Source organism: Pseudomicrostroma glucosiphilum (assembly GCF_003144135.1).
Source record: "Pseudomicrostroma glucosiphilum strain MCA 4718 unplaced genomic scaffold BCV69scaffold_2, whole genome shotgun sequence".
Lineage (NCBI taxonomy): Eukaryota > Fungi > Basidiomycota > Exobasidiomycetes > Microstromatales > Microstromataceae > Microstroma > Microstroma glucosiphilum.
In genome coordinates, this window is record NW_020289914.1 from 1,912,837 (window position 1) to 1,935,468 (window position 22,632).

The 22,632-nt window shown below is 55.5% G+C and overlaps 9 protein-coding genes across 9 annotated transcripts; 7 read left to right on the plus strand and 2 right to left on the minus strand.

Annotated features, from left to right (window-relative positions):
• Window positions 1–214: 214 nt before the first annotated feature.
• Window positions 215–1,208, plus strand: BCV69DRAFT_297318 (galactose mutarotase-like protein; the record flags this gene model as incomplete). Its single annotated transcript, XM_025494101.1, has 2 exons — window positions 215–1,105; window positions 1,176–1,208. The coding sequence occupies 2 exons, from the start codon at window positions 215–217 to the stop codon at window positions 1,206–1,208; spliced, it is 924 nt and encodes a 307-aa protein (XP_025350543.1).
• BCV69DRAFT_280992 (hypothetical protein) lies at window positions 968–1,756 on the minus strand. Its single transcript, XM_025491816.1, has 3 exons — window positions 1,672–1,756; window positions 1,176–1,547; window positions 968–1,105 (listed from the first exon to the last, which is right to left on the minus strand). Exons 1-2 carry the CDS (start codon window positions 1,742–1,744, stop codon window positions 1,417–1,419), a joined length of 204 nt encoding a protein of 67 aa, XP_025350544.1. The 5' UTR covers window positions 1,745–1,756; the 3' UTR covers window positions 968–1,105; window positions 1,176–1,416.
• A 30-nt stretch (window positions 1,757–1,786) lies between these two features.
• On the plus strand, window positions 1,787–2,856 carry BCV69DRAFT_117699 (hypothetical protein). The gene has a single exon (XM_025489132.1). It carries the CDS (start codon window positions 2,011–2,013, stop codon window positions 2,758–2,760), a length of 750 nt encoding a protein of 249 aa, XP_025350545.1. The 5' UTR covers window positions 1,787–2,010; the 3' UTR covers window positions 2,761–2,856.
• Window positions 2,857–2,951: 95 nt separating this feature from the next.
• Window positions 2,952–3,644, plus strand: BCV69DRAFT_286581 (hypothetical protein; the record flags this gene model as incomplete). The annotated part of the gene is made up of 4 exons (XM_025493526.1): window positions 2,952–3,150; window positions 3,199–3,264; window positions 3,289–3,403; window positions 3,488–3,644. 4 exons carry the CDS (start codon window positions 2,952–2,954, stop codon window positions 3,642–3,644), a joined length of 537 nt encoding a protein of 178 aa, XP_025350546.1.
• Window positions 3,571–9,467, minus strand: BCV69DRAFT_117483 (P-loop containing nucleoside triphosphate hydrolase protein). Its single transcript, XM_025489131.1, has 18 exons — window positions 9,162–9,467; window positions 9,035–9,088; window positions 8,754–8,886; window positions 8,656–8,671; window positions 8,543–8,581; window positions 8,456–8,470; window positions 8,321–8,377; window positions 8,144–8,242; window positions 8,012–8,074; window positions 7,913–7,926; window positions 7,737–7,831; window positions 7,037–7,674; window positions 6,924–6,959; window positions 6,784–6,853; window positions 6,034–6,709; window positions 5,881–5,964; window positions 4,798–5,804; window positions 3,571–4,731 (listed from the first exon to the last, which is right to left on the minus strand). Exons 1-18 carry the CDS (start codon window positions 9,406–9,408, stop codon window positions 3,734–3,736), a joined length of 4,341 nt encoding a protein of 1,446 aa, XP_025350547.1. The 5' UTR covers window positions 9,409–9,467; the 3' UTR covers window positions 3,571–3,733.
• A 106-nt stretch (window positions 9,468–9,573) lies between these two features.
• On the plus strand, window positions 9,574–11,560 carry BCV69DRAFT_281000 (hypothetical protein). Its single transcript, XM_025491817.1, has 2 exons — window positions 9,574–10,043; window positions 10,124–11,560. The coding sequence occupies exons 1-2, from the start codon at window positions 9,669–9,671 to the stop codon at window positions 11,270–11,272; spliced, it is 1,524 nt and encodes a 507-aa protein (XP_025350548.1). The 5' UTR covers window positions 9,574–9,668; the 3' UTR covers window positions 11,273–11,560.
• Window positions 11,561–11,862: 302 nt separating this feature from the next.
• Window positions 11,863–16,925, plus strand: BCV69DRAFT_281001 (phospholipid-translocating P-type ATPase). The gene is made up of 2 exons (XM_025491818.1): window positions 11,863–12,162; window positions 12,260–16,925. Exons 1-2 carry the CDS (start codon window positions 11,992–11,994, stop codon window positions 16,811–16,813), a joined length of 4,725 nt encoding a protein of 1,574 aa, XP_025350549.1. The 5' UTR covers window positions 11,863–11,991; the 3' UTR covers window positions 16,814–16,925.
• Window positions 16,926–17,452: 527 nt separating this feature from the next.
• Window positions 17,453–19,078, plus strand: BCV69DRAFT_297324 (phosphoribosyl pyrophosphokinase; the record flags this gene model as incomplete). The annotated part of the gene is made up of 3 exons (XM_025494102.1): window positions 17,453–18,000; window positions 18,096–18,840; window positions 18,920–19,078. 3 exons carry the CDS (start codon window positions 17,453–17,455, stop codon window positions 19,076–19,078), a joined length of 1,452 nt encoding a protein of 483 aa, XP_025350550.1.
• Window positions 19,079–19,296: 218 nt separating this feature from the next.
• Window positions 19,297–21,585, plus strand: BCV69DRAFT_118023 (hypothetical protein). Its single transcript, XM_025489133.1, has one exon. The coding sequence runs from the start codon at window positions 19,526–19,528 to the stop codon at window positions 21,497–21,499; it is 1,974 nt and encodes a 657-aa protein (XP_025350551.1). The 5' UTR covers window positions 19,297–19,525; the 3' UTR covers window positions 21,500–21,585.
• Window positions 21,586–22,632: the final 1,047 nt, after the last annotated feature.

Genomic DNA, 22,632 nt, shown 5'->3' on the forward strand with positions numbered 1-22,632 from the left:
GCTTTCCCTGCCAGGGCTGAGCCTCGTCTCTGCTAAGGCCCGACACAGCTTCTTATCCTCGGCGGACTTTGAACTGGCTTTCCTCCACCTAAACGCTCGGCCTCGGTCCTTCCGGCCGAGCCCTCGATCGCCTCTACGCAGCACAAGGCTGTTCCCCCTACCCAGGCCCGCATCCTACCCTAGACCCACTCAAACAACTTACACCATCACGAAGATGCCATTGACCCTCGTCAAGAACGATTCGATTGCTCGCCTGGAGCTCCCAGGTGGCAAGGCTTCCGCGGACGTCCTCCTCTATGGCGCTACCGTTATCAGCTGGAAGGTCGGCTCTGCCGAGAAGCTCTTCCTTTCCAAGAAGACTCCTCTAGACGGCTCAGCCGCTATTCGAGGCGGGATTCCTCTCGTTTTTCCAGTCTTCGGACCGGCATCGGATCACGAGGACAACGAAGGGTTGGAGAATGTTCCCAGACATGGCGTTGCTAGGACTGCTCAATGGCAGCTCAAGCAGAACAAGGAAGTCGATGGCAAGAATGCTCAAGGTCAGGAGAGTGCTACTGCCAGCTTTGCCCTGTCCTCGCAAGACCTACCGGGGATTGACTCAAAGTACCAGTGGCCCTTCGAGCTCGTCTACGATGTCACATTGACTGCAAAGAATCTCACAACCTCGCTGCACATTACGCATTCTTCCTCCTCGTCAGCATCGGCACCCATGCGATTCCAGTGTCTGTGCCACAATTATCTAGCCGTGCCATCTTCTCTCAGCTGCTCCGTAAAAGGTCTGGTGGGACAATGCTACCTGGACAAGACCGACGGAGCAAAAGGCAAGATGCTCTCGCCAGAAAAGGATCCCATTATCCTCAATGGACAAGCTAGCGATGCCGTCTATCTCGGCCCAGCGCCAGATCTGGTCGAATTGAGCTACGGATCGCAAGGGGGTGGATTGCAGCTTACGAGGTCAGAGAATTGTCCACAGACGGTGGTGTGGAATCCTGCAGAAGAGGGAGCAGCGGGGATGAAGGACTTGCACGAGGGAGGATGGAAGGAGTACATCTGTATCGAGCCTGGCAAAGCGAATGGCTTCGAGGAGCTGGAAAAGGGTCAGACGGTGAGTATCACAAGGCCGATCATGAGGCATCGCTCACCCGCTGACCCTTCTCCTTTTGCGGCCTGATCAGTTCACATTTGCTCAAACCCTCACAGCTGTCTGAATTTCGAGGTTGATTGCGGGACACTGCTCGATCTACGAGGACGCAGATCAGGAAGAGGATTGGGAGACGGAGCGCACGTCACACAATTGTATAGGTCATAGATTTTTCATTATCTAGCTATCCGGAATGTCTGAAAAAGTGACAGATTGTAGCCTGCCACAACCTCTCATTCATAGGAAGCAATATCTTGTTCCATCGTCGTTCTACATTAGTACTCGTATCGTTGCTCGTACTGAGAGACGGCCTCCTGCTGGGCATGACGCTTGGCCTTCTCCTGGTCAAGGTAGTCCAGACCCTTGGTCTCAAAGAGCTTGTCTACCTCGGCTCCGGCGATACCGGCTGAGAGGGCAATAATGGTCAGAAGGGGAATGAGCGAATGAACGAGTGAGAGAAGGGGTGTCAGAAGAATGCTCATCGCCTGCTGGCACTATTGCTCGGTGCTCTTGCTGTGCTTGTCACTCACCGAGGAGCTCCTTGGCGAAGGCGTGGTTCTCAGTCTTTCCCTCCCTCTCCTGCCTCTTCTCGTAGACCCTCATGGCCTCGAAGGCTATAGGGATAAGTAATGCCATGGTCAGTCTTGATCATTAGTACGCTGAGCGATGACTATTAGAGCGTTTCACTTACCAGCGGCTCCTCCAACGAGCTCGTGGGAGAACTTGGCCTCGTGCTCTACAGAAAGTAAAAGGTAGAGGGAGCTCAACATTAGTAGGCGCCTACGACAGTGGGTGACTTGCGCTGGCACGCATGCTCACCTTGGCCAGAGTTGTAGACGTCAGAGTGGCTTTCGTGCGAGAAGAATCCCATGTTGGCTGTTGTAGAGTGTGAAGTTGGTAGTGTAGAGAAGAAGGAGAGACAGAGGTTTTCAGGAACAAGGTGTGGGCTCTATATATACATTCAACGCTGTTTGGGGGCCCAGTGCTGGTGCTTCCAAAGCCTTCCGAGGTGGGAAGTAGGGAGGGGGTCAGTGTGGCACCTCCACCCAAGGGCCAATGCGACGACGCCCTTCCAAGGGCCAAGGCAAGGCTATGCCAGCTCATGCTTTCAAATGATCGAGGCAGTGCCCCTCGTTGGTTGGACTCCTCTGCCCCGACATGCCTCCCCCTCCTCCACACACGCCGACTATGTTCCTGTGCTCAGCCCCCCCGGACATCGGCAAAGGCACAGGGCAGGAGGGACATCGTCGGGCATTGCTGCCAGGCCACGGACCTCCAAGGGGGGAACAAGCGACAAGCGCCCTTGCGCCCGCCCTTACGCGCTCCCTCGCTCCCTCGCTCCCTCGCTCCCAACCAACACCGCTGCCGAAGTCGGCGATTCCGCCACTTCAGATGCCGCCGGCAGCCGGCAGCTCAACTCGGCAGGCAGGCGGGCAGGCCGGCAAGACAGGAATAGCGTGCTCACAGCGCAGGGCAAGGCGCGGACAGAGGCACAGAGAGAGGGGCAGACCTCGGTAGGCCTCGATACGAGAAGTCGAGCTCTAATTCCTTTTGCCAAGGCCAGGTCAGGAGGATGTGGTCTATCGTTCTACGCCTATGAGAACGACAAGTATGCATGAGGGGCCTTCAAGGAGAGCTGAACGCGGCAGGAACACCGGAGCGGAGCCAGACGCGCTTCAGCCTGAGCCGCCTCGCGATCTGACCTCCACTCCAATACCGCCTTTCATTCCAAAGTAACACCCTCATACAGAACCCTTTCTGGCCCTCGCCCTGCTCCCAGTGTGTGTGCATTTCCATCGTGTGGACTTCCATGGAGTTCGGGACCAACTGCCACCTCTCCACCTGTCTGCACCTCTCCTTTCTCCCCCTCTCATGCCCATACTGCCACCATTCCTTTTGCGAGTCTCACTTCCTTCCACGCCAGCACGCATGTACTGCTCCCGGTAGTGCGGATAATGTCTTGAGCAGTAACGAGGTGCTCAAGAGGGTATTGCGAGCTAATCCTTCTGGTACTGCAGCTGGTTCTGGAAATGGAGCTGCGAATGGAGGTGGTGGAGCAAGATTGCCCTGTCAGAAGAGGGGGTGTAAAAATTTCAGCCTCGAAGTTGGAAAGGAGAGCAGTGGTAATAATGCCCGGATTGGACAAGAGGGAGCTCAGGCGAGGGTAGTAGTCAAGGATGGTACTGATCTGCAGACGCCAGGGAGGGCCTTCGAGCACGCTGCTCCCACTTGCGTGAACTGCAAGGGATTGTATTGCATGGGGTGAGTAGAGATGAGAAGGTACTACCTAAGAGCACTCTCAACGGACCATCAATCTTACTCTCCTCAACCCTCACTCTATCGCAGACATGTCGCACCTCGAGCGCATGACTGTCAAGCGCCTCCACCACCCACCGAAGGACAGCAGAGGATGAACGCCGCCGAGGAGAGGAAACGCAAGGCGAGGGAGATCCTCAGCAAGAATTTTGCCAATCGAGGAGCAAGTGCGAGCACGAAGAAGTGAAGTAGGTGAACATTAATGGGAACCAGTCACACCATCAGAGCGCCCGCTTCGGGTGTCTGCGGTACCTTTTGGCTACTCGCTCTCCTCCTTCACTCTTCATCTCGAGTATGCGCAAGAAGCCAGGCTTCCAGGTGTTCTTCATCCTCCAGAAGGCTTTCGTGATCCTCGACCTCAGGGTCTTCCTCCGCGAAATCTGGCTCTTGGATGGACTGTAGATGAGCATCGATGTCCCGATTTTTGAAGGCGGGGTCTGCGCTGGGGCTGCTGGTTCGTAGAGGCGATGTACGCAAGAAGAGGGGCTGCTGCCTGCGGGCACCTTGAGGTGCCGAAGCATGCTGGTGGACAGACTCTCCTTGAGCTCGTTCGGCCACGACGGTAGGGCATTTCTTCAGTCTCGACTGTCCTCCTTGGCTTGCTTCCTCATCTCTTCTGGCTCCAAGAGCGCGCTCGGCGCTGATAGGCTCTGTTGCTTCCGCAATCATCTCCAGAGGAAATCCAACTTCCAGCTCGTCCTCCGACTCTTGACTCTCCAGATCTGCGACGCTCATGAAGGCGTCCACGGACGGGCACGCATTCTCGCATTCGGACTCTCTGGTCTGTCTGCGAACAGACTTTAGATGCTTCGAAGATTGCTTTTGCGGAGATTCTTCTTCGCTGCCATCTTCAGTCTGCTCAGCACCTCGTCCCAGGCTAGCAATGAGACGAGCCACTGCGGGTGGTGAAGGTGATGGCTTTGTCACCTCGTCCATGATGTCGCTGCCGTCGTCACTTGGTACACCAGGCATGATGGGCAAGTCACCCCATAGAGCCGCTCGCTTCGACGTGCTACCCGTTCCAGATGTAGACTCAGCTCGACCATGAGGCTTGACTAGAGAGGTTTCGAGGGAGAATTTCGCGCTTGGGTTGACTCTAGAGGGACCGTCAGTCGCTCCGGATGGAGTGGACCCGTTTCCTTCGTCACGATCCAACCCTGTCGGAAAAGTCTTGCGGGGAAGGACGAGTCCCTTCTTTGAACGAGCAGGATCGCGGAGAGGGTCACTCTCCGAACTTGTCACGCCAGCCAGTTGCTCGAGGCGATCCAAAACCGCTGAGAGAAGAGGGCGCATCATGAGACCAAGAACACGGAACGGCATGGAACGCTGTATGCACTCACATCGATTCTCCTCATCTGCCTTTACTCGGTCTTTGGCGCCTTTTCGTTTTCCACTTTTGTCAGTCGCTGGTGGGTTGGGCAGGCCTTCACGGCAACAGAGATGTCGGCAGGAAGCCTTGCAGCGATGCCTACATTGGTAGTTGCCATTGGACAGCCTAGGAGGCTCTTGTTCTGCTATCTCGATAGGAATTGCACTTTGCAGCTTGGTCTGTCGCATAGGCTTGACCTTCTTGTGGAGTTTCTCAGACTGCAAGAGTGGGTCAACAGGCGCAGTCAATGGCTGACTCCCAGCAGCGCTGTTTTGCGATTGCCCATCGGAATGCCAATCGTCTTTGAAGAGATCGTGGCAATCCTCAAGTCCTTGAAGCTCTGCAGGTAGCTCGCGGCTCTCGGTGCTTCGAGGCTCGGGCGGTGGGAACCAGGCAGGATCTACATCAGGCTTGAGCTCTTTACGAACGGCTGACCCAGCTACCTCATCGCATGCAGCCTTGATCACAATACTTTGATCTGCGCTTGTCAAGCAGCATTGGATCTGGAAAGACTTCGATTCGCTGAGAGTTCTCAGGGGAGTCCTTCGGTAGTCAAGCATCACCTGGTTGTCAGATGTATGCGCGAACACTGTGCAGAAGAACGGCATGCCCTCTCGACTCTTCGTTTTAGGGACAACGTTCTTGGCTTTGAGGAGCTCGATCGTCACCTGCACGGTGACGACCACACTTTGTCCACTGTCTCCGTCGTCGTGCTTCCTCTTCCGCGACGGCTTGACGACCTCCTTGACGTCCAGGGACAGATGTGGCAGTGCAGCGGCGATCGAGATGACTTTGTGTCCGAATGGTGGTTTACGATTGAGCAGATGTTCTATGCGATATGGCTCGCAAGCACCGAGATCTTTGTAGGACAGGATACCCGAGGTGGCAAAGATCTTGATGCTCTTCTCGCCGATGCCTTCGATCTGCCTCAGCGTGGCTGAGGAGTTGTCCCATGCCCTGCCATTGATCGACCGGAGACTGCGTCGAACGTACAAAAAGCACAGCAACTGTCAGCTACACCGTACCCCGGTAGCAGGAGCTCGTCCTTCCTCACAGATCCAAGGCGCTGTTCAGCGTGGTGACGTCCTTCTTAGACAAAGCCGCATCTAGGGCTGCCTTGACTATCTGTGGGCAATGTCTGAGAAGTCGTTTGGGACTTCAGCTTCCAGCCTTGATCGATCTCCGACCTGTCTACATAATGGCACACCTGAATATAATGAGAATGTCACCAACAGGATTGACTGGCGCGGTCTCGGTCTTGAGCAATCGCTGCAACGGTAGCGCCGACAGGATCCCCTGAATGATCAAATTGACTTTGTCTGCAACTCCGCCGATCTTGTCAGGGGGAAATCGTATTTCGCTATTTGACTTCAAGGCGACATACGCAGCCCTCTCCCCTTGGCGGATCCGGATGTCAGCGAACTCCTTGGCTCGTGAGACAAAGGCGAGAAGGTCCTTCATGCTTGCTTGATGGAGTTGGAGCAGCTCAAGCATAGTGTCGAATGAGATGTAATACTTCGACAGGATCTCGCCAAAGTCAGTGGAGCTGAGTGCGCCTCTGTCGCTGGTTGTGACAAGCTCATGAGTGGCAAGTTCAGACAAAGCTGCAGCGCAGACGCCTTGAAGGACTTGCAGTGGGCTCTTCCCGCCATCTTCTCCTTGTTGACAGTAGTATGAAGGATTCTTTTGCATCCTGACATATAGAAAGGTTCTTTGAAGCCACCTCTCAATGTCGGCGACGGTGCAGTCGACACGTAATCCAATCTCGGAGTTGACGTGCTCGACAAGCTCTTCGTGAAGAGTGCTCTCGATCTTGGTCTGTCCTGAAACCAAGTTCTTGTAATAGTCTACTTTTGACTCTTCGGTCAGTATGACGGCAATGCCTTTGATGTTGACGAAGATCTGCGTGAGCATTCATCGTGCGATACACAATTGGGGCACTGCTTCGAAAGCTTACCTTCCTTGTCGTATTGAGGACGCCCAGCGCGTCCCATCATCTGGATCAAGTCAAGCTCGGGAAGCTCCGTCTGCAGCACACTCACTTCAGCATGGTGAGCAGGAATGACAGTACTCGCTGAGTGCGCAGCGCCTGCTTACCCATGAGCCATGGTAGCGTTTTGTTCCTCGAACTATCTGAGGGTGACAGTCGATAGAGAAGCATGTCAAAAGTAGGAACCCCGCAATGGAGCACACAGTGGCCGTTGACTCACTACGCAGAACGCCGGGAGATTTACGCCCACTGCTAGCGTCGAAGTACAACATAGCGCGGTGATGTTGCCTTTCAAGAACTGTGCTTCAACCGTCTTACGATCCTGCAATGTGAGACCGGCGTGATGGTAGGCAATGCCGAGAGCGGCCAGCTCCCCAAGGCGGGCATCGGAATAGCTTGGCATCTCAGACGGCTTGCGCCAAGGTGTGTGACTGGTTTCGGAGTGCTTGAGATAGCCCTCCTTGACTTTTTCAGCAGCCTGCATCGTGGCTTTGCGGGTAGGCACGAAGACGAGAGTAGGCTTGCCCATTGAATGCACCCGAACAACTTCGAAGAGCTTTTGGTTGAGAATGCTCTGGAATGTCCATTCATCACCGGAAGACTTGAATCCCAGAACAGTCCGCTGAAGTGCTACAGGCCTGTACTCTTCTCCGAAACAGAACGATTTGGCAGCCTCCAGGGGTGCGGCATGTCCGGACGAGTAGCGATGAGCTCTTTCGCTGCTGGACTCCCGGGACGATCGTCTGCCAATCCACTCCGCAATGTCTGCCGAATTAGGTATGGTGGCCGACACGGCTACTATCCGTACGTTGTTGCCGAACGTGCACATGCGTGCGACAACGATCTCCAGGCAAGCACCTGCAATTGTCGCGACCTCTTCAGCATTGTCATACAGTTCAGCACCGCCTGTCTTCTCTCACCTCTAGTCTTCTCTTGCAGGGTGTGGATCTCATCGATCAGGAACAAGCGAAACTTATCGAGTAACTTTCTGTGAGCTGCCCAATTGCGTGTCAGACTGACAATAGCATGGCTGTGTGAGAGCGGCGCAATGGAGTAGGATACTGTCCGATCGCGTGAAGATCTTCTTGCTTCTCACCTGTCCCACTTCTCCTGCACAGACGAGTTTGTAGATTGGAGGCACCGGTGAGCCTCTGTAGAACCCGAACCTTCTGGAACGCACCATGCGCTGACTCACTGGAGTCGTCACGATGATCCTCGCTCTGTAGGCTGCATCCAGTCCTGAAAAGCGGCTGTCGCCCTGGGGCCAGGCATACGTGGTGGAGTCTCAGCCTACGCCCAGGAAAGAAGTAGAGCGCCTGTTACTGACCGTCAGCTCCACTATGGGGCAACCTACGGGCTCGAAGCGTGACTGCCAGTCTTGGGCACGTTCTGAGCAGAGAGCTTTCGTCGGTGCCATGTACACTGCCTGTATGAGGAAGAGGTCGAGACTGCGTGAGTCAAGTCGTGGGAAGGGTATATCAACGCCCAGGAACAGCATTGCTACCTTGTCGTCGCTGCTTTGCACTAGCATCCTGATGAGAGCAAGCTCAAACAAGGTCGTCTAAACATGAGTATGCGCCGGCAGAGATGTCAGAATGTATTTCAACAAAGCGTACTTGGTCTGTGTCACGGTGATCACCTTGCCTGATCCAGTCTGGAGGCCGAGACATGAGGGTCAGTCCATGTCGGATGTACAGGATCTTGAGTACGAAGCACAAGAGCTTACCGGCGCAGACACCACTACATTATCATCGCCATTGAATAGCTGTATAATCCCAGGAAGGGGTTGGCTTCTCTGTGAGCGCCACTCCCCCGCATCACGACTGCTTATGGACCTACATTTTCGAAACAGATGCTGGTATCATCGCATCGTCACAAACAAAGTGTCAGTATGAACGCCAACACCTGGAACAGCAATGATGAAGGCGACGGCTCACGATTGAACCTTGTTGAACAGCGGAAAGCGGAAAGCACATCGATAGCGATCCGGTAGGACGGTGAGAGGGACGAGCTGAGGGCCAGCTTGTATCAATTGTAGATCACGCCCGGATGGTTCAGTGGAAGCTGCTACTTCGAGAGGATCAGACAAACGAAATCGTCAGCGATGAGCACGCATCACCTCCATGCCAAGCTCGATCAAGAGATGGACTTAAGGAGGTCTCTGTACTGCTTTTGAGTCTCTCCCCGACAAGATCTGAAGCTAGTAACTCGTACGAACTTTTTTGGTCCAGAGGAACGCCCTGGGTCCGCGCTCCTGTTGCACGAGGGACTACTGCCGCGAGACAGCGAGGGCGTAGGTGAGTATATGCACTGGAAGGGGGTCAATTGCTCGCAGCGCTCTTCACCGGGATCTGATGGACGAGCAAAATTTCTTGAAACGCTGTTGCTGTTCGATTGATCCCCACCATCATTCCAAAACTCGTGCTCGGAACTCCTCTCTTCGGGTATAGCCCGTGCTGGTGGTGATGGTGATCGCTGTTTCTCGCTCCTGCACGCTGAGGAAGACAGATTGCTTCCCTCCCGACTTGAGAAAGAGAAGGGTTGTCGGTGTCGCTGTCCGACAACTGGCAAGAAGCGCGAGGACGCAGACATGTCTGCCTGGTCGGGTGAACGATACCTGGTACATGAGGAGCATCGGAGGGAGAGAATCCTCGCCCTTGTGAGTGGTGGTTCCGTGCCCGGTCTGTCGAAGCCCGTGCGCGTTGGGGAAAGCGGAAAGGGCGTCTGAGTGGAGTGGTCACACAGACCTCGCTCCTACCCCTCCATGTCTTCGGACGTAAGCTGAGCGTCAGCCCGGCCTGACACCTCACCACCGTGTCGCCGATTCTGCCTGTATTACCTCTTTGAGTCTCATGAGCCGAGCTCCCGTGCCTCCTCCTCTTCCCACCGCAGCACGGCCCAAAAAGCCTGCAGAAGCGCCGTCTCATGCGGAGTTCCTGCTCGACCAGGTCCGTGCCTCGTTGGCTCAGCTGCATCAAACACACGCTCTCGATGCAGTCACGTACCGCGATGTAGAGGGCAGGTTGAGCAGAGCTGTGCTTAAGGAGTCGCCACCATCAGGAGAGCGCAATGGCGGGATGGAAGTGAGCGAGGGCGATCCCGAGGAAGTGAAGCTGGGAAAGCGCAATGCTTGGGTGAGGAAGACTATGGTCGAGACTGATGTGTTACCCAACATTGTCGAGGCTGCCCTCAATACGGTCGCTGGCCCATTTCTCAGCGGAGCATCGGTGAGTGCATCCGTCTTCCGTGGGTGCTCACCATCCTGACGTGGCACGGTCTGATGCCCATTTGCTTTCGGCCTCCCTAGATCGACGTCATCGTCGAGCTCGTCTCGCAATCACAAAAGAGCATCGCCGAGGCCGTCACAGATCCCAAAAAGCAGCAAGTCGCTTCGACTTCTGCCTTTGTAGGCCTCAAGGAAGCTCACGGTGGTATGACTCGAGGCATCACGGCGGCCAACACGACCCTTACCGAAATGAAGCAAAAGATGGAGGACAAGCGGCTGCAAGCCGAAGCGAAGAAGCAGGAGAAGAAGGAACGCAAGGACCTCAAGAGGGAACTCAAAGAGGAGCGCACTGCAATCAAGGAGCAGATCGCCGCTGGCGCTGGTAAGGGTGAGCCGGGAAGGGGTGTGACAAGGGAAGCGTCCAATGTCTATGCGGTCCCGGCGAAAGACGCAGAAGCCTCATGCCTTGCTTGTGGTAGGCCAATGGGACAGGTCGACAGCAAAGGCCTCTATGACCCTGCAGGGGCGGCAAGGACCAAAGGAGAGAAGGTGACTACAGTCGATGTGACTTCTGTGTCACTCGGACCATCCAGTTCAACTGTGACGACGACATTCACTGCTTTGCCGGACTTAAGGATTGCGAGTACCCTTCTCATCTCCGGCGGCCACGTGGTAGACGACCGAAATCTAGTTATAGAACACGACGATGCCAAAGCTACGCCGACGCAGACTGTTGCTCTCGGTAGGGAGCAGATGGCATCGGCGCGAACGGAGTCAATGTCCTCTGATACTCGCTCAACCTCACGCGAAAAGCCTGATGACCGGCTTGACCCCGCATCGCTTAACGCCGACGGTCTGGAATCGCAAAACGCGCCCCGCGAGACTGACAAACGTGGCAAGATCAGCGGCAGGGAAGATCGGACGAGAGCGTCTTCACTATCGGACCATGAGGCAGCTCAAGGTAGTCTTCAGCAGCAGAATCATCCTATCCAGGCCAGCCTTGCCGACCAGAATGCTTCTACTACTGCTGCCGCGGCTGCGCCGCCGGTGCCCCCAATTCCCGCTCGACCCTCGGTCAGGGAGCGCAATGTGTCGAGTTCGGACCGAGGTGACAGCAGCAACCCCGTGCGATCCACCGATGACTCGGGAAATGCCGCTGCAGATTTCGGACAGGTAGTGGATGTCACGGACAAGAAGAGAAGAGGGTGGAAGAATCGACTGCTGGGCTGAGGGTCTGTGCTTGAACGAGCCAGAATGCTGTGGCGGTTGCGCTGTCCGACAATCCCTCCTGGGTCTTGCCAAGTACGTGGTGGTCAGGACGGATCCCGGCATCTGAGCGCCCGGAGGCAAGAGTGCGGAGAAGCGCTGGTCAACAGCCGAGCCAAGCAGGGGCCGTAGTTCGGGTCAGAAGGATGCGTTGTTCCGAAGCAGACAGGGCGCGGGGTCATGAGGAAATTGTCAATGTATGTGCCTTGATGGTGGCTGCAGTGGGGATCTTGACATGGGGGCTGACCAAGGGCGAGGGAGACTGGCGGGGTGCAGCCTTGGCGGCTGTATGTTCCCTAATTTGACTGAATGGATGTCGTTGCAGATTGCACTTCCGTCGGAACTGAGCGCCTCTCTTTCACTCAGCCCCCTTTCCGCGGAGCTGTCCTCGTGCCTGAGCCCGGATCGAGCGGGCCGCGCAGTGGTGGCACCCTGTTGTGGATCCCGTACCCACGCGCCCTCCCCTCCCCCTCTGGCCGCCCTCACCCTGTGCCATCTTCATATTATTAGGTCCACACCCATCGCTTCTTCGTCTCATCCATACGCTTGGTAGACCTATACCAACCCTGCCGCTCGGTCACTAGACAGCAGGCGTTGCATTGGACCCGGCCCGGTCTTGGTCTGCCTTCGCTTTGTTGTACTGCCTGCGCCACAGATCCTCTCCAAAGCGAGACTGAACCATCATGGCGAATCCTTTTACCAGGCGCAAAAAGGCCAGGCCGGCCACTTCTGGCCCTCAGGAAACAAAGGAGAGGTCAGCGTTCGTACAGACCCTGATCCGCATCAAAGAATCAGGATTGGACCCTGAAAAGCTCTTTGCTAAGCGGAGACCTCCACCATGTCCCAGATCAGTCGTAAGTTACACGATCACAGTTGGAATTTTAGTTTGGACTGTCGCCAGAGATGCTGATCATTCTCTCTTCGTTGCAAACCCTCTACCATGGCTCACAGTACTTCAATGAGCCTCTTCCCGCCGACTACTTCGATAAGAAGGGCAAACCTCTGCCCAGGGTCACCTATGCGACAAATCAAGTGCTCACGGCCAAGTATACGGTCTACAATTTCATCTTCAAGAATCTCTTGGAGCAGTTCCGCAGAGTAGCTAACATGTTCTTCTTGCTACTCGTCATCCTCCAATTCTTTCCTGAGTTCTCCACCATCAACCCTGTTGTAGCCATGTTGCCCCTCTTGGCTGTTCTGGCTCTTTCTGCGCTGAAGGACGGGTACGAAGACATCAAGCGCCATCAGTCGGATCGAGCCCTAAACAGGCAAAAGGTCAGGGTCATGACTGCCTCGGGCTGGGTGAACCCCAACGTCATGGAGGTCAAATCCAGCAGCGTTGGCGCTGCGTTCACCGCCTGGAAAGACAGGGTATTTGGTGGAAAGAAGAAACAAAGCGCCAAGCTTGCCGAGCGTCAGCACGAAAGTTCTCCTCTGCAACAGACTATTTCTAATCCTCAGCAGGGGACTGCTGTTGCTCCTGGCTCTGGCACAGCACCTGATGCGCGCCCACTGGATGGCGACCTCGCACGCGTTGTATCGAACAGATCGCACGCTTCGACCTCAGCTGGAAGGCCCAGTCTCGGTGGAAGATCCCGGGCATCTACCAGCGGTGCTAGCATGTTCGAGGCGGACGGATATGAGGTAAATGAAGAAGGCAGAATTCTCCATCACGGGCGTCTCCTTTCGCCGGATGAAGAAGCCAAGTACAAGTCTAAGGTTGCCCCGCGATGGAAGAAGAAGATGTGGGAGGACTTGGCCGTTGGTGACTTCGTCCTGATCAAGAACAACGAGCCGATCCCCGCAGACGTCATCATCTGCAGCACCTCGGAGGAAGAAGACGCTTGCTTCGTAGAGACCAAGAACTTGGACGGTGAGACGAATTTGAAGGCTCGTACGGGTGTCCCTGAGCTCGCCCTACAGATTCGATCCGCGAGCGATTGCGCAGACGCTGCATTCAGGGCAGATGGTGAACCTCAGGATACCAATATGTACCGTCTCAACGCAAGCGTCACGCTGCAAAATAAGGTCGATCAGGAGGGCAACCCTCTCCGCTGCCCTGTCACTCTGAATCAAGTTCTGCTACGGGGATGCATCCTCAGAAATACCGCTTGGGTCATCGGTTTCGTCTTCATGACTGGAGCTGACAGCAAGATCATCGCAAACTCCGGCGATACTCCCAGCAAGCGATCCAAGGTTGAAAAGCAGATGAATCCGATGGTCTACGTCAATCTCACAGTGCTTGCTCTCGTGGCCATTGCCTGCGCCATTGCAGATTCGCAATTGGAAAAGCATTACTTTGCCCAAAATGCCTACTGGGAGACCGGAGCCATCTATAGCGATGACAATCCCCGAATCAATGGACTCGTCGCGTTCGGCAATGCTCTCATCACTTTCCAGAACATCGTACCCATCTCCCTCTACATATCTATCGAGGCTGTGAGGACAGTGCAAGCCTTCTTCATTTACGACGACTACGATATCTGGTACGAAAAGACAAATAGGCGTACGACTGCTCGCTCCTGGAATCTGTCCGACGACTTGGGTCAAATCGAATACATCTTTTCTGACAAGACTGGTACATTGACCCAGAACCTGATGTTGTTCCAAGAGTGCTCAATCGGCGGAGTCGTCTACCATGGCGATGAACATCGAAACGGCCCAAACATCTCCATGGACGGCAGCATGACCGAAAAAGAGAAGGCTTTGTCCACTCCGACACCTAGTGATGAAAACGGCTCTGCGTCAGACAAAGATTCACGGAAGCGAGTCAAGCGATCTGAGCAACCCGCTTTCACCGATTCTCGACTCTCTGCGGCACTCAAGACACCCGACACCCCACACGCCGTGCAGCTGTTCCAATTCTGGAGATGCCTGGCTCTATGTCACACCGCTCTTGCTTCTGAGAATGAAGATGGCTTGATCGAGTTCAAGGCGCAGAGTCCGGACGAGCAGGCCTTAGTGCAAGCTGCTGCTGAGGTCGGATTCATCTTCCTTCGTAGAGACCGCTCGACGCTGTCCATCCAGGTACCTGGGGTTGCTGAGCCCGAGAAGTACGAGCTGCTCAGCGTTCTGGAATTCACATCCGCCAGGAAGCGAATGAGTGTGATCCTCAGGCGTCACTCCGACTCCAAGATCCTGGTCTTGGCCAAGGGAGCCGACAGTATCATCTTCGAGAGGTCCGCCGCTGGCCAAGAGGATATCAAGACCAACATCGACGAGCACCTCGAAGAGTTTGCCAACAAAGGACTCCGTACCCTGTGCTTGGCAGGTAAGGAATTGACCGAAGACGTGTACAATGAATGGGCTTTCCGCTACCACAACGCGTCCGTCTCCCTCGACCAACGAGAGGAGAAGATGGAGGCTCTCGCCAGCGAGCTCGAGCTGGACTTCACGCTGTACGGCGCCACTGCCATCGAAGACAAGCTCCAGGACGGTGTACCTGAGGCTATCGCGGATCTCAAGCGTGCTGGTATCAAAGTCTGGGTAGCTACAGGCGACAAGCTCGAGACTGCAATTGCCATTGGCTACAGTACCCGCTTGCTCGTCCAGGATATGAACTTGATTGTCATTCGAGGTGGAGAGTATGGCGAGCCCAACTCTGCGTATCAGCAGTTGAAGAAGGCTACAGAACGATTCTTCGGCGGCTCTGACGTAGTGGGCCAAATGGAACACCAGCCTCCGGGTACGCATCATGAGAATTCAAGCAGGTTCAGTCTGTCTCGAAGAAACTCGCAGCATAGCGCCAGCCGCACCTCGATTGGAAACGCCTCGCTCGTGGGTGAAGACAATGGATCGAGATCGGGAGGATACGCCCTGGTCATCGATGGGACTGCTCTGAGCCATGCCCTCACGGAAGACTTCTCGAAGGATCTACTACTCAATCTCTCACGCCAGTGCCGTGCTGTTATCTGCTGCCGAGTCTCACCGCTTCAGAAGGCCCTCATCGTCAAATTGATCAAGGACGGTCTGGGCGTCATGACCCTGGCCATCGGAGATGGTGCCAACGACGTGTCGATGATTCAGGCAGCTCACGTCGGTATCGGTATTGCTGGTGAAGAGGGTCTGCAGGCCGTCAATGCTTCCGACTATGCTATTGCGCAATTCAGGTTCCTCAAGAGGCTTCTGCTCGTGCACGGGCACTTCTCGTACTATAGGAGCGGTGTAATGATCAACTACTTCTTCTACAAGCAGATGATTATCGTGTCAAGTCTGTTCTTCTTCCAGATCTATGCTGCTTGGAGTACCATCTACGTCCTCGACTATGTCTACATTCTACTCTACAACGTCGTCTGGACCATTGCAGGGTGCATCGGCCAGGGCATCTTCGACCGCCCGCTGCCAGATCGCATCCTCATGGAAGTCCCAGAACTTTACAAGGCATCTCGTGAAGGCAAGTACTTCGGCTTCATTGTCTTCACATGGAACATGCTGGAAGGCATTATTCAGGGTGTCATTGTCCTGTTCTTTTTCCTCTATACTTACGATACCACATCCGCAAGAGGCGATGGGTTTAATCCTGGTATCTATGAGTTCTCCACGGGCATGGTCTTGGCTATCACTTTCGCCGCCAACATCTTCTTGGGACTCTTTGTGCACGCCTTCTCCTGGTGGGTATTTTTGAGTCTGGCATTCGGACCCATTGCCCTCTCGTGCTTTGTGCCAATCTACGACTCCATCAAGCCGAGCACTACCACTCCTCTCGGCTGGGGAAACAACTACTATCTCTACAACGCCTTTTACTTCTACACTGGTATCGTCTTCTGTACCGTCCTCTGTCTCTTACCCAGCTATCTGTACAGGTGCTGGCGCGAGACGTACTACCCATCGGATCTGGACATCTTCCGACGCCTGGACAAGAGAAACCCAAACCACGACTACGTCAACGATCCTCGCATGCCCGGCAAGCAACAAGAGGCCAAGCTGGCTGCCGAGGCAGCTCGCGCTGCTGGTCATGGTGACAGCAATGCAGGTCATGGCGGGGAGGGTCTGGAGGCTCCTCCCACTTCAATCTTCGCGATGCACGAGCTACATCCCACGAGAAGCCGAGCTTCGTCGAGGCAGTACGACATGCTCACTGGCACAGAAGGTCCGTCAAGAGGGTACAGCTTCTCGCAAGAAGATTTGTCTGGCGGGCGGAATCGTAGGATGCCGACGGATGCCAAGAAGCGACACAGCACCCTCCGCAGATTGTTGCCCGGGTCCATACGGAGAAGCATGAGGAGAAACAGCAAAGCCAGCAAGTCCAGTCGTCCTGGATCGGGTCTGACAGAAGACGAGGAGGAGGAGGAGAACGACCCTACAGCTGCTGATGGCCACACGCGTATTGCAGAGGTGGCAGGCGAGGAGGAGATGGTTGGGGAAGAGGAAGAGGACGAAGCTGAGGTGTCTCGTCTGGCCGGTCGGAGGACTGACCCTGGTCCGGAGGATGAAGATGAAGATGAAGATGATGAAGGGGTTGCTGCTCCTACATCACAAGCTGCGCCTGCTCTGAGGAGCCTCTGAGCGAGACAGAGGTCGATAATCTCCTTGCCTTTGTGTATATTCTACTTTATCTCTGCAACCTTGCTGGCCGTCTACGAGACTTTGTATGCAAATGCAAACTGTATTCCCGCTTTCATCTGTGAATGCTCTGCTGTGCCTGTCTGCCAGCGTAGTAGATGTCATCGTCGCCGCAACCCCTTTATGCTTATTAGTATACCCGGCTTGCCTCTGTACTATCTGCTCAGCCCTTCCTTCCCCGCCTTCCCGCGGCATTCCTCGCCCCGCTCCGCTCCGCTCCGTCCGTGCAATGGCGGCAAAAATGTCTTCCGAGCCGACTTTCTTCGGTCCGCGTGGGCTTCCTGCTGCCTCGGCTGCTGCACCAAGAGCTGCCTCCGTCGTTGGTGAATCATTCCTTGGGTCCCTCCTTCTGTCACACCTTTGCCTCCGTCTTGCTCATTCTTGGTCCTATCTTACCTGCATCCTCGCCTACTTTGTCACTCTCATCTCCATCCATTGCTGCATTTCAGCTCGCCGTCTGTTGGTCGAGGCACTTTTACAGAAGCTGCTATCGTTGCTACAGCTGCGAAGGCCATAGCGCAGACTTTCAACCCAGCCGTATCACGAAAAGCTAGGCCCTCACCCAACTGAGAACACTACAAGATGCCCGGAGTCAATTCCATTAAGCTCCTGACGGGCAACAGTCACCCTCAGCTGGCTCAATTGGTTGCCCAAAGGCTCGGTATCGAGCTCACACCTTGCATCGTCAAGAAGTTCGCCGACCAATGCATCGATGTGCGTATCGGCTCCTCTGTGCGAGACGAAGATGTCTTTGTGCTCCAAACGGGCTACTCTGCCTATACAGATCCGAACGATGCCTTGATGGAGCTCTGCATCATCATTTCCGCCTGCAAGACTGCCTCTGCCCGGAGAATCACCGCCGTGATTCCTTCCTTCCCTTACTCTCGGCACGACAAGAAGGACAAGTCTAGGGCTCCCATCACTGCCAAGCTCGTAGCTAACATGATCACAGTCGCTGGAGCGGACCATGTCATCACAATGGACCTGCATGCTAGTCAAATTCAGGGATTCTTTGACATTCCGGTGGACAACCTTAGCTCGGAACCTAGTGTCGCTAGATGGATTCGAACTAGGGTAGAAGACTGGCGAAATTGTATCATTGTCAGTCCAGATGCTGGTGGAGCAAAGAGGTGAGTTGATCGAGGTGATGCAGAGACATACGGACGGTGTTTTTGCAGGGCCGATGTCTCATACTTGCGGGTCTCCATCTTATCCTCCTCTTCAGAGCAACAGCTTTGGCGGATCTTCTTGGCGTCGACTTCGCTCTGATCAATCGCAATCGCAAGCGAGCCCAGAACAAGCGCATCCGGGAAGCCAGGACTCAGGCGGCTCTGCAAGCTGGTGGTACCTTGCCCTCGGCCATGTCGAGCACGGATGATCTTCGCAGTGGATTCGCAACTCCCAGTGCTCCGCCTCACGACGCTTCGCATCCGGAGGGCAGCCACTCTCAACAAGGCGGTAGTCTCCGCTCCGTCAACGACCGGCTCTCAAATCTCAGGATGGAGGGTGGAGGCCCTTCGCCAAGGTCTCCCCTGTACTCGCTTATCGGAAACGGCGTGCAGGCCAATGAGTCGGGAGAATTCTTCATCACCGATGAGGACGGCCACCGGGTCTTCAGCGGCGGCGCTCATGCCGGTCATGGTCACGCCCACGCTCACACTCAATCTCAGGGACCTTCCAATGGTGTTGCTGGCCAGGGCCAGCTTTCGCCAGCTTCATTTGCAGCTGCTGAAGCGGCCGAGTCTGCCCTGCAAGAAGGCGAAGCCAAGATGGAGATCCTCGTCGGAGACGTTGAGGGCAAGGTGGCCATCTTGGTAGACGACATGGTTGACACTGGCAGGACGCTAGCTCTGGCTGCCAAGACATTGAGGGATGCTGGCGCCAAGGAGGTGTACGCCCACATCAGTCATGGCATCCTCAGTGGAAAGGCTGTGGAGCTTCTGAGGAAACTGGAAATGAAGAGACTAGTCGTAAGTATTGCCCTTTCGCAGATCGCCTGAGACTTGCGAGAGCTTTCTGCTGACGCTCTTCTCTTCTGCGTCCTTTCAGGTGACCAACACGATTCCGAACGAGGAGAAGGCGCAAGACGCGAACGGCAGGCTGGAGATCATGGACGTGTCAGCTGTGATGGCAGAGAGCATCAGGCGGGCACATCACGGAGAGAGTATTGCCGTACTGTTTGAAGAGCAGGGTGGAGTCATGGTGTGATGTTGGCGGGGAGAGTGTAATATACAGGCAGCGAGGAATAGAGGAAGTGAGCGAAGCGAGAGGGGAAAGGATAGGAATCGTCTCGCAGCAGTGTAACCGAGAATTCTGTCGAACGCGTATTTTACCTCGAACGCTCCGCACGTCTAAGCATGAAGTGATTCTCGCACGCTTGTCTGAAGGGGCCCAGGTACACCTTCCTTTCCCGACGATGACAATGGTAATCGTCTTATCGTGCTGACCATCATCTCGTAAGCCTCTGGTGCCCGTGAAAGGCGCCGGGCGACATCCCCGGTTCTTCTCCACTTCCTTTTCTCCGCTGATCTGAGCGCAAGGCTGAATTGTCCCATTCGCCGACCTCACTACTTCGTCCTTTCTTGTGCACCTTCCTCATACCACCTCATCTCTTCTTTCGCCGCCTCTTTCCTCCATCTGGTGCGATCTCACAGAATGGCTTCCATGTTCTCGCAACGGGACATCGCCATCGATGACACATCCCTGCTCCTCTTGATTGGGATCATCGCCCTCCTCCTGGTCTCTGCACTGCTCACACGATGGCACCAGCCTACCCTACATCCGCTCATCCTTGGCCGTCAAGCTGACGCAACGAAAGTTCACCAGGAAGGCGAGTCGGCCGTCTACCGCAACGCAAATTCCCCGCATGGCTTCGATCTTGCCGCTCGTCCACGCAAGGGCGCCAATGACGTGACGACGCTGCTCACCCTCGGCTCAAAGGGCGGAGAGGCGAAGCACAAGAGGAAGGTCTACGGCAAGGATCTGACCAACGAGGACATTCTCAATGCCTCGAAAAAGTTCGGAACAGGTCTTCAAAAGATTGTTGGGGGCGGCGCTGGTGATCAAGCTGCCCTCGCGATCAGTGTAGAGGTGGACCACATTGAGGCCCTGCAGGCGCTCCTAGCCGGTGAACTGCTTCGGGACTCATCTTCTGGCCGTACGCCCTTCTCTACCCTGGTCATCCCACCGCTTCATCTGCCACAAGGCCAACCAGAACAGTTCCCAGTGAGCGGAAAGACTGACAAGTTGGCTGCAGTCTACACTACGTCCAAGGCGATTCGCAAGGCGGCTGCTATGTCCATTGCTACTTCGGAGACTTTGTACATTCTCAGGGATCAGCAAGAGGTCGCTGAAGCCGAGAAGGCTCTGCAGACTAACGGAGGCAAGCTCCCACGCATGGTGTCCTTCCACGAAGTACTGGACCAGGGTTCGGACACCTCCTCCCCCGCTGAGGCAGGCGCTGAATCCTCCTCGAGGGGCGGCTCTATTCAGTCTTCTTTCTGGCTTGGCTCTGCTTGGACGCAGGTCAGCAACCAGTCCCTTTGTGCAGGTGTGACGGCCTACCTCTCCTTCTATCCCGCAGACAAAATTCCCACGACGGCAGATAGGATCTGGGTGGAACAGTCCCCCTTTGTCAAAAGCCCTTCGCTGCATCTGGGGGCAGCTGCTACGCCCGCGGGACTGGCATTGGCCCTCACCGCCCTCTACACGGGATCGTCCCTCCAAGCTGCGCCCTTGACTTCTTCGATTGACGACCCCAATCCTGCAACGAGTGCCGCTCTGGTCAACTTCAAGCCAACACTTATCTACGCTTCACCCAATGGAGCCTCCTCCCTCGGCCTGGCTCTCACCTCGAAGTCAAAGCGCTCGCCCTTTGGCGGTACAGTCTACCAACGCAAGCTCCTAGCCCTTCGACGGGGAACCCTTGATCGAAGCTCAATCTGGGACTCTTTCCTCTTCAATTCAGTCCGCTCAAGCACTGGTACGGACCAGACTAGAGGCGTGAACATCGTTGGGCGTGGTTGGGTAGTAGGCCAATCTCTACTGGACGTGCTGAGAGGTCATCTCGGATGCCCGGTAGTGAATTCCTTTTTGCCCGACGGACCCCTTGAAAGCAGGGGTGGCCAGAGCGGTGGAGCTCTCTCATCGGCTTGGCTGACTGCTCCCATTGCTTCGTCACACTCCTACGACGTGCAAGCTTTCCAGGCAAACAACAGGATCAGTGAGATGCCCGCGCATGTTGGTCCTCCTTCTGTCAGCGTAGAGATCAAGCTCGTCAAGGACGGAGAAGACGCAAAGACGCCTCACGGCTGGGAACGCTTCAAGGGTCCCGGAGACGTCATTGGTCAGGTCCTTGTTCGCGGTACCACCTTGACAACGAACGGTACCGAAGGGCAAGGAGACCCGGGCAACGTCGAAGGTGGCACGTGGTACTCGACTGGCTCCAGTGGCCTCTTCAGGAGCAATGGAACTTTGCTGCTTCTGCCTCCTTCTATCCATGCGGAGAAGAGGGAGATGGCGCCTTTGCCTACCATGAGCTCAAAGTATCCCGTCAAGGGCGGGAGGAAGATTGGAACGGGGGATGATGAGGATGAAGAGCAGACGGCGGGGAAGAAGAAGGGTGAATGAATGGGGGGAAAGGCGAGGCTCTGTTAGAATGTCTGCATGATCAGCAATAATCATACATGTTGTCTGGCGCCGCCGATCTGATCGACCGCTGTTCATTGTGTCACGCTCGAACAGGACCATCTACTAGCTGACCCTTGCCGAGGTACTCGCCCCGCACATGTCAGTCCTGCCTATCGCGAGGCGTCTACCCCGCGTCGTTATTTTTGTGTGCTTCTTTCAAAGGCCGCGTCGTTGGGCGAGGGAGTGGATGCAGGCAGGCCAGGCAAGCGAGGCCTGTCGTCGAGCCACTGTCGGGCGAGATGCGTCTGGTCTGTGTGTCCCATTCAAGCTGGGGGGGTGGATTCGCGTTTCAAAGGCATCGAATCCCGAATCGTCGTCGTCGTCGTCGTCGTCTCCATCATCACCAGCCACTTTGTAATCTCTGCACAACCACCGATAATCCCCTTCACTGGCTACTCTACTCGCCTCTGGCAATCCAGCAGCTCCTCCTTCTCTCCTGGGCGCTGTTGCCCTTGCCCTCACCCAGGCCCCAACCCCGCCCTGCCCCGCTCGGACCGGGCCGTTTCTTGCTGCTCCTCGCCCTCGCCATCCCTCGGCAATCACTCCTTGTCACAGACGGGTTCTGATACATCCCTCTATATCACATCACGGCGAGAAGAGCGAGAGGAACAGCAAGGCACCAAGGCGTCAGGCACCACATAGTCATCCCAGCAGAGCCAAGGCAGCATAGAGGGAGGGACTGCTGTGATCTACCAAGTCCGAGGTTGGATCCAAAGTGGTAGACCGGTCCGAGAGTGCTTTGCTCTGGCCTTTGGCCGCTCGAGCCTCTGACCTGGTTGCTTGATTGCCATCTGGCCACCACTACAGCGCACACCTCGCCCCTCAAGACAGCACTGTTCCTCTGCTGCCCTGACCACGGGCCCCGAGCTCTCGGCCTTCCTTGCCTTGGCTTGCCCCCCCTTCGGCCCCCCTTGCGCACTTCATCCCATCATCCTCATCGACGCTACGTCCGGTACGGGGCCGAGCAAGAGCCTGACGACACAAGAGATCCTCACTTTGCTCAGCTCTTGTCTCCTTACCTCTACCATCGAGAGCTACTCCGCCTTCTGACGCCGTCGCTCACAAGCACCAGC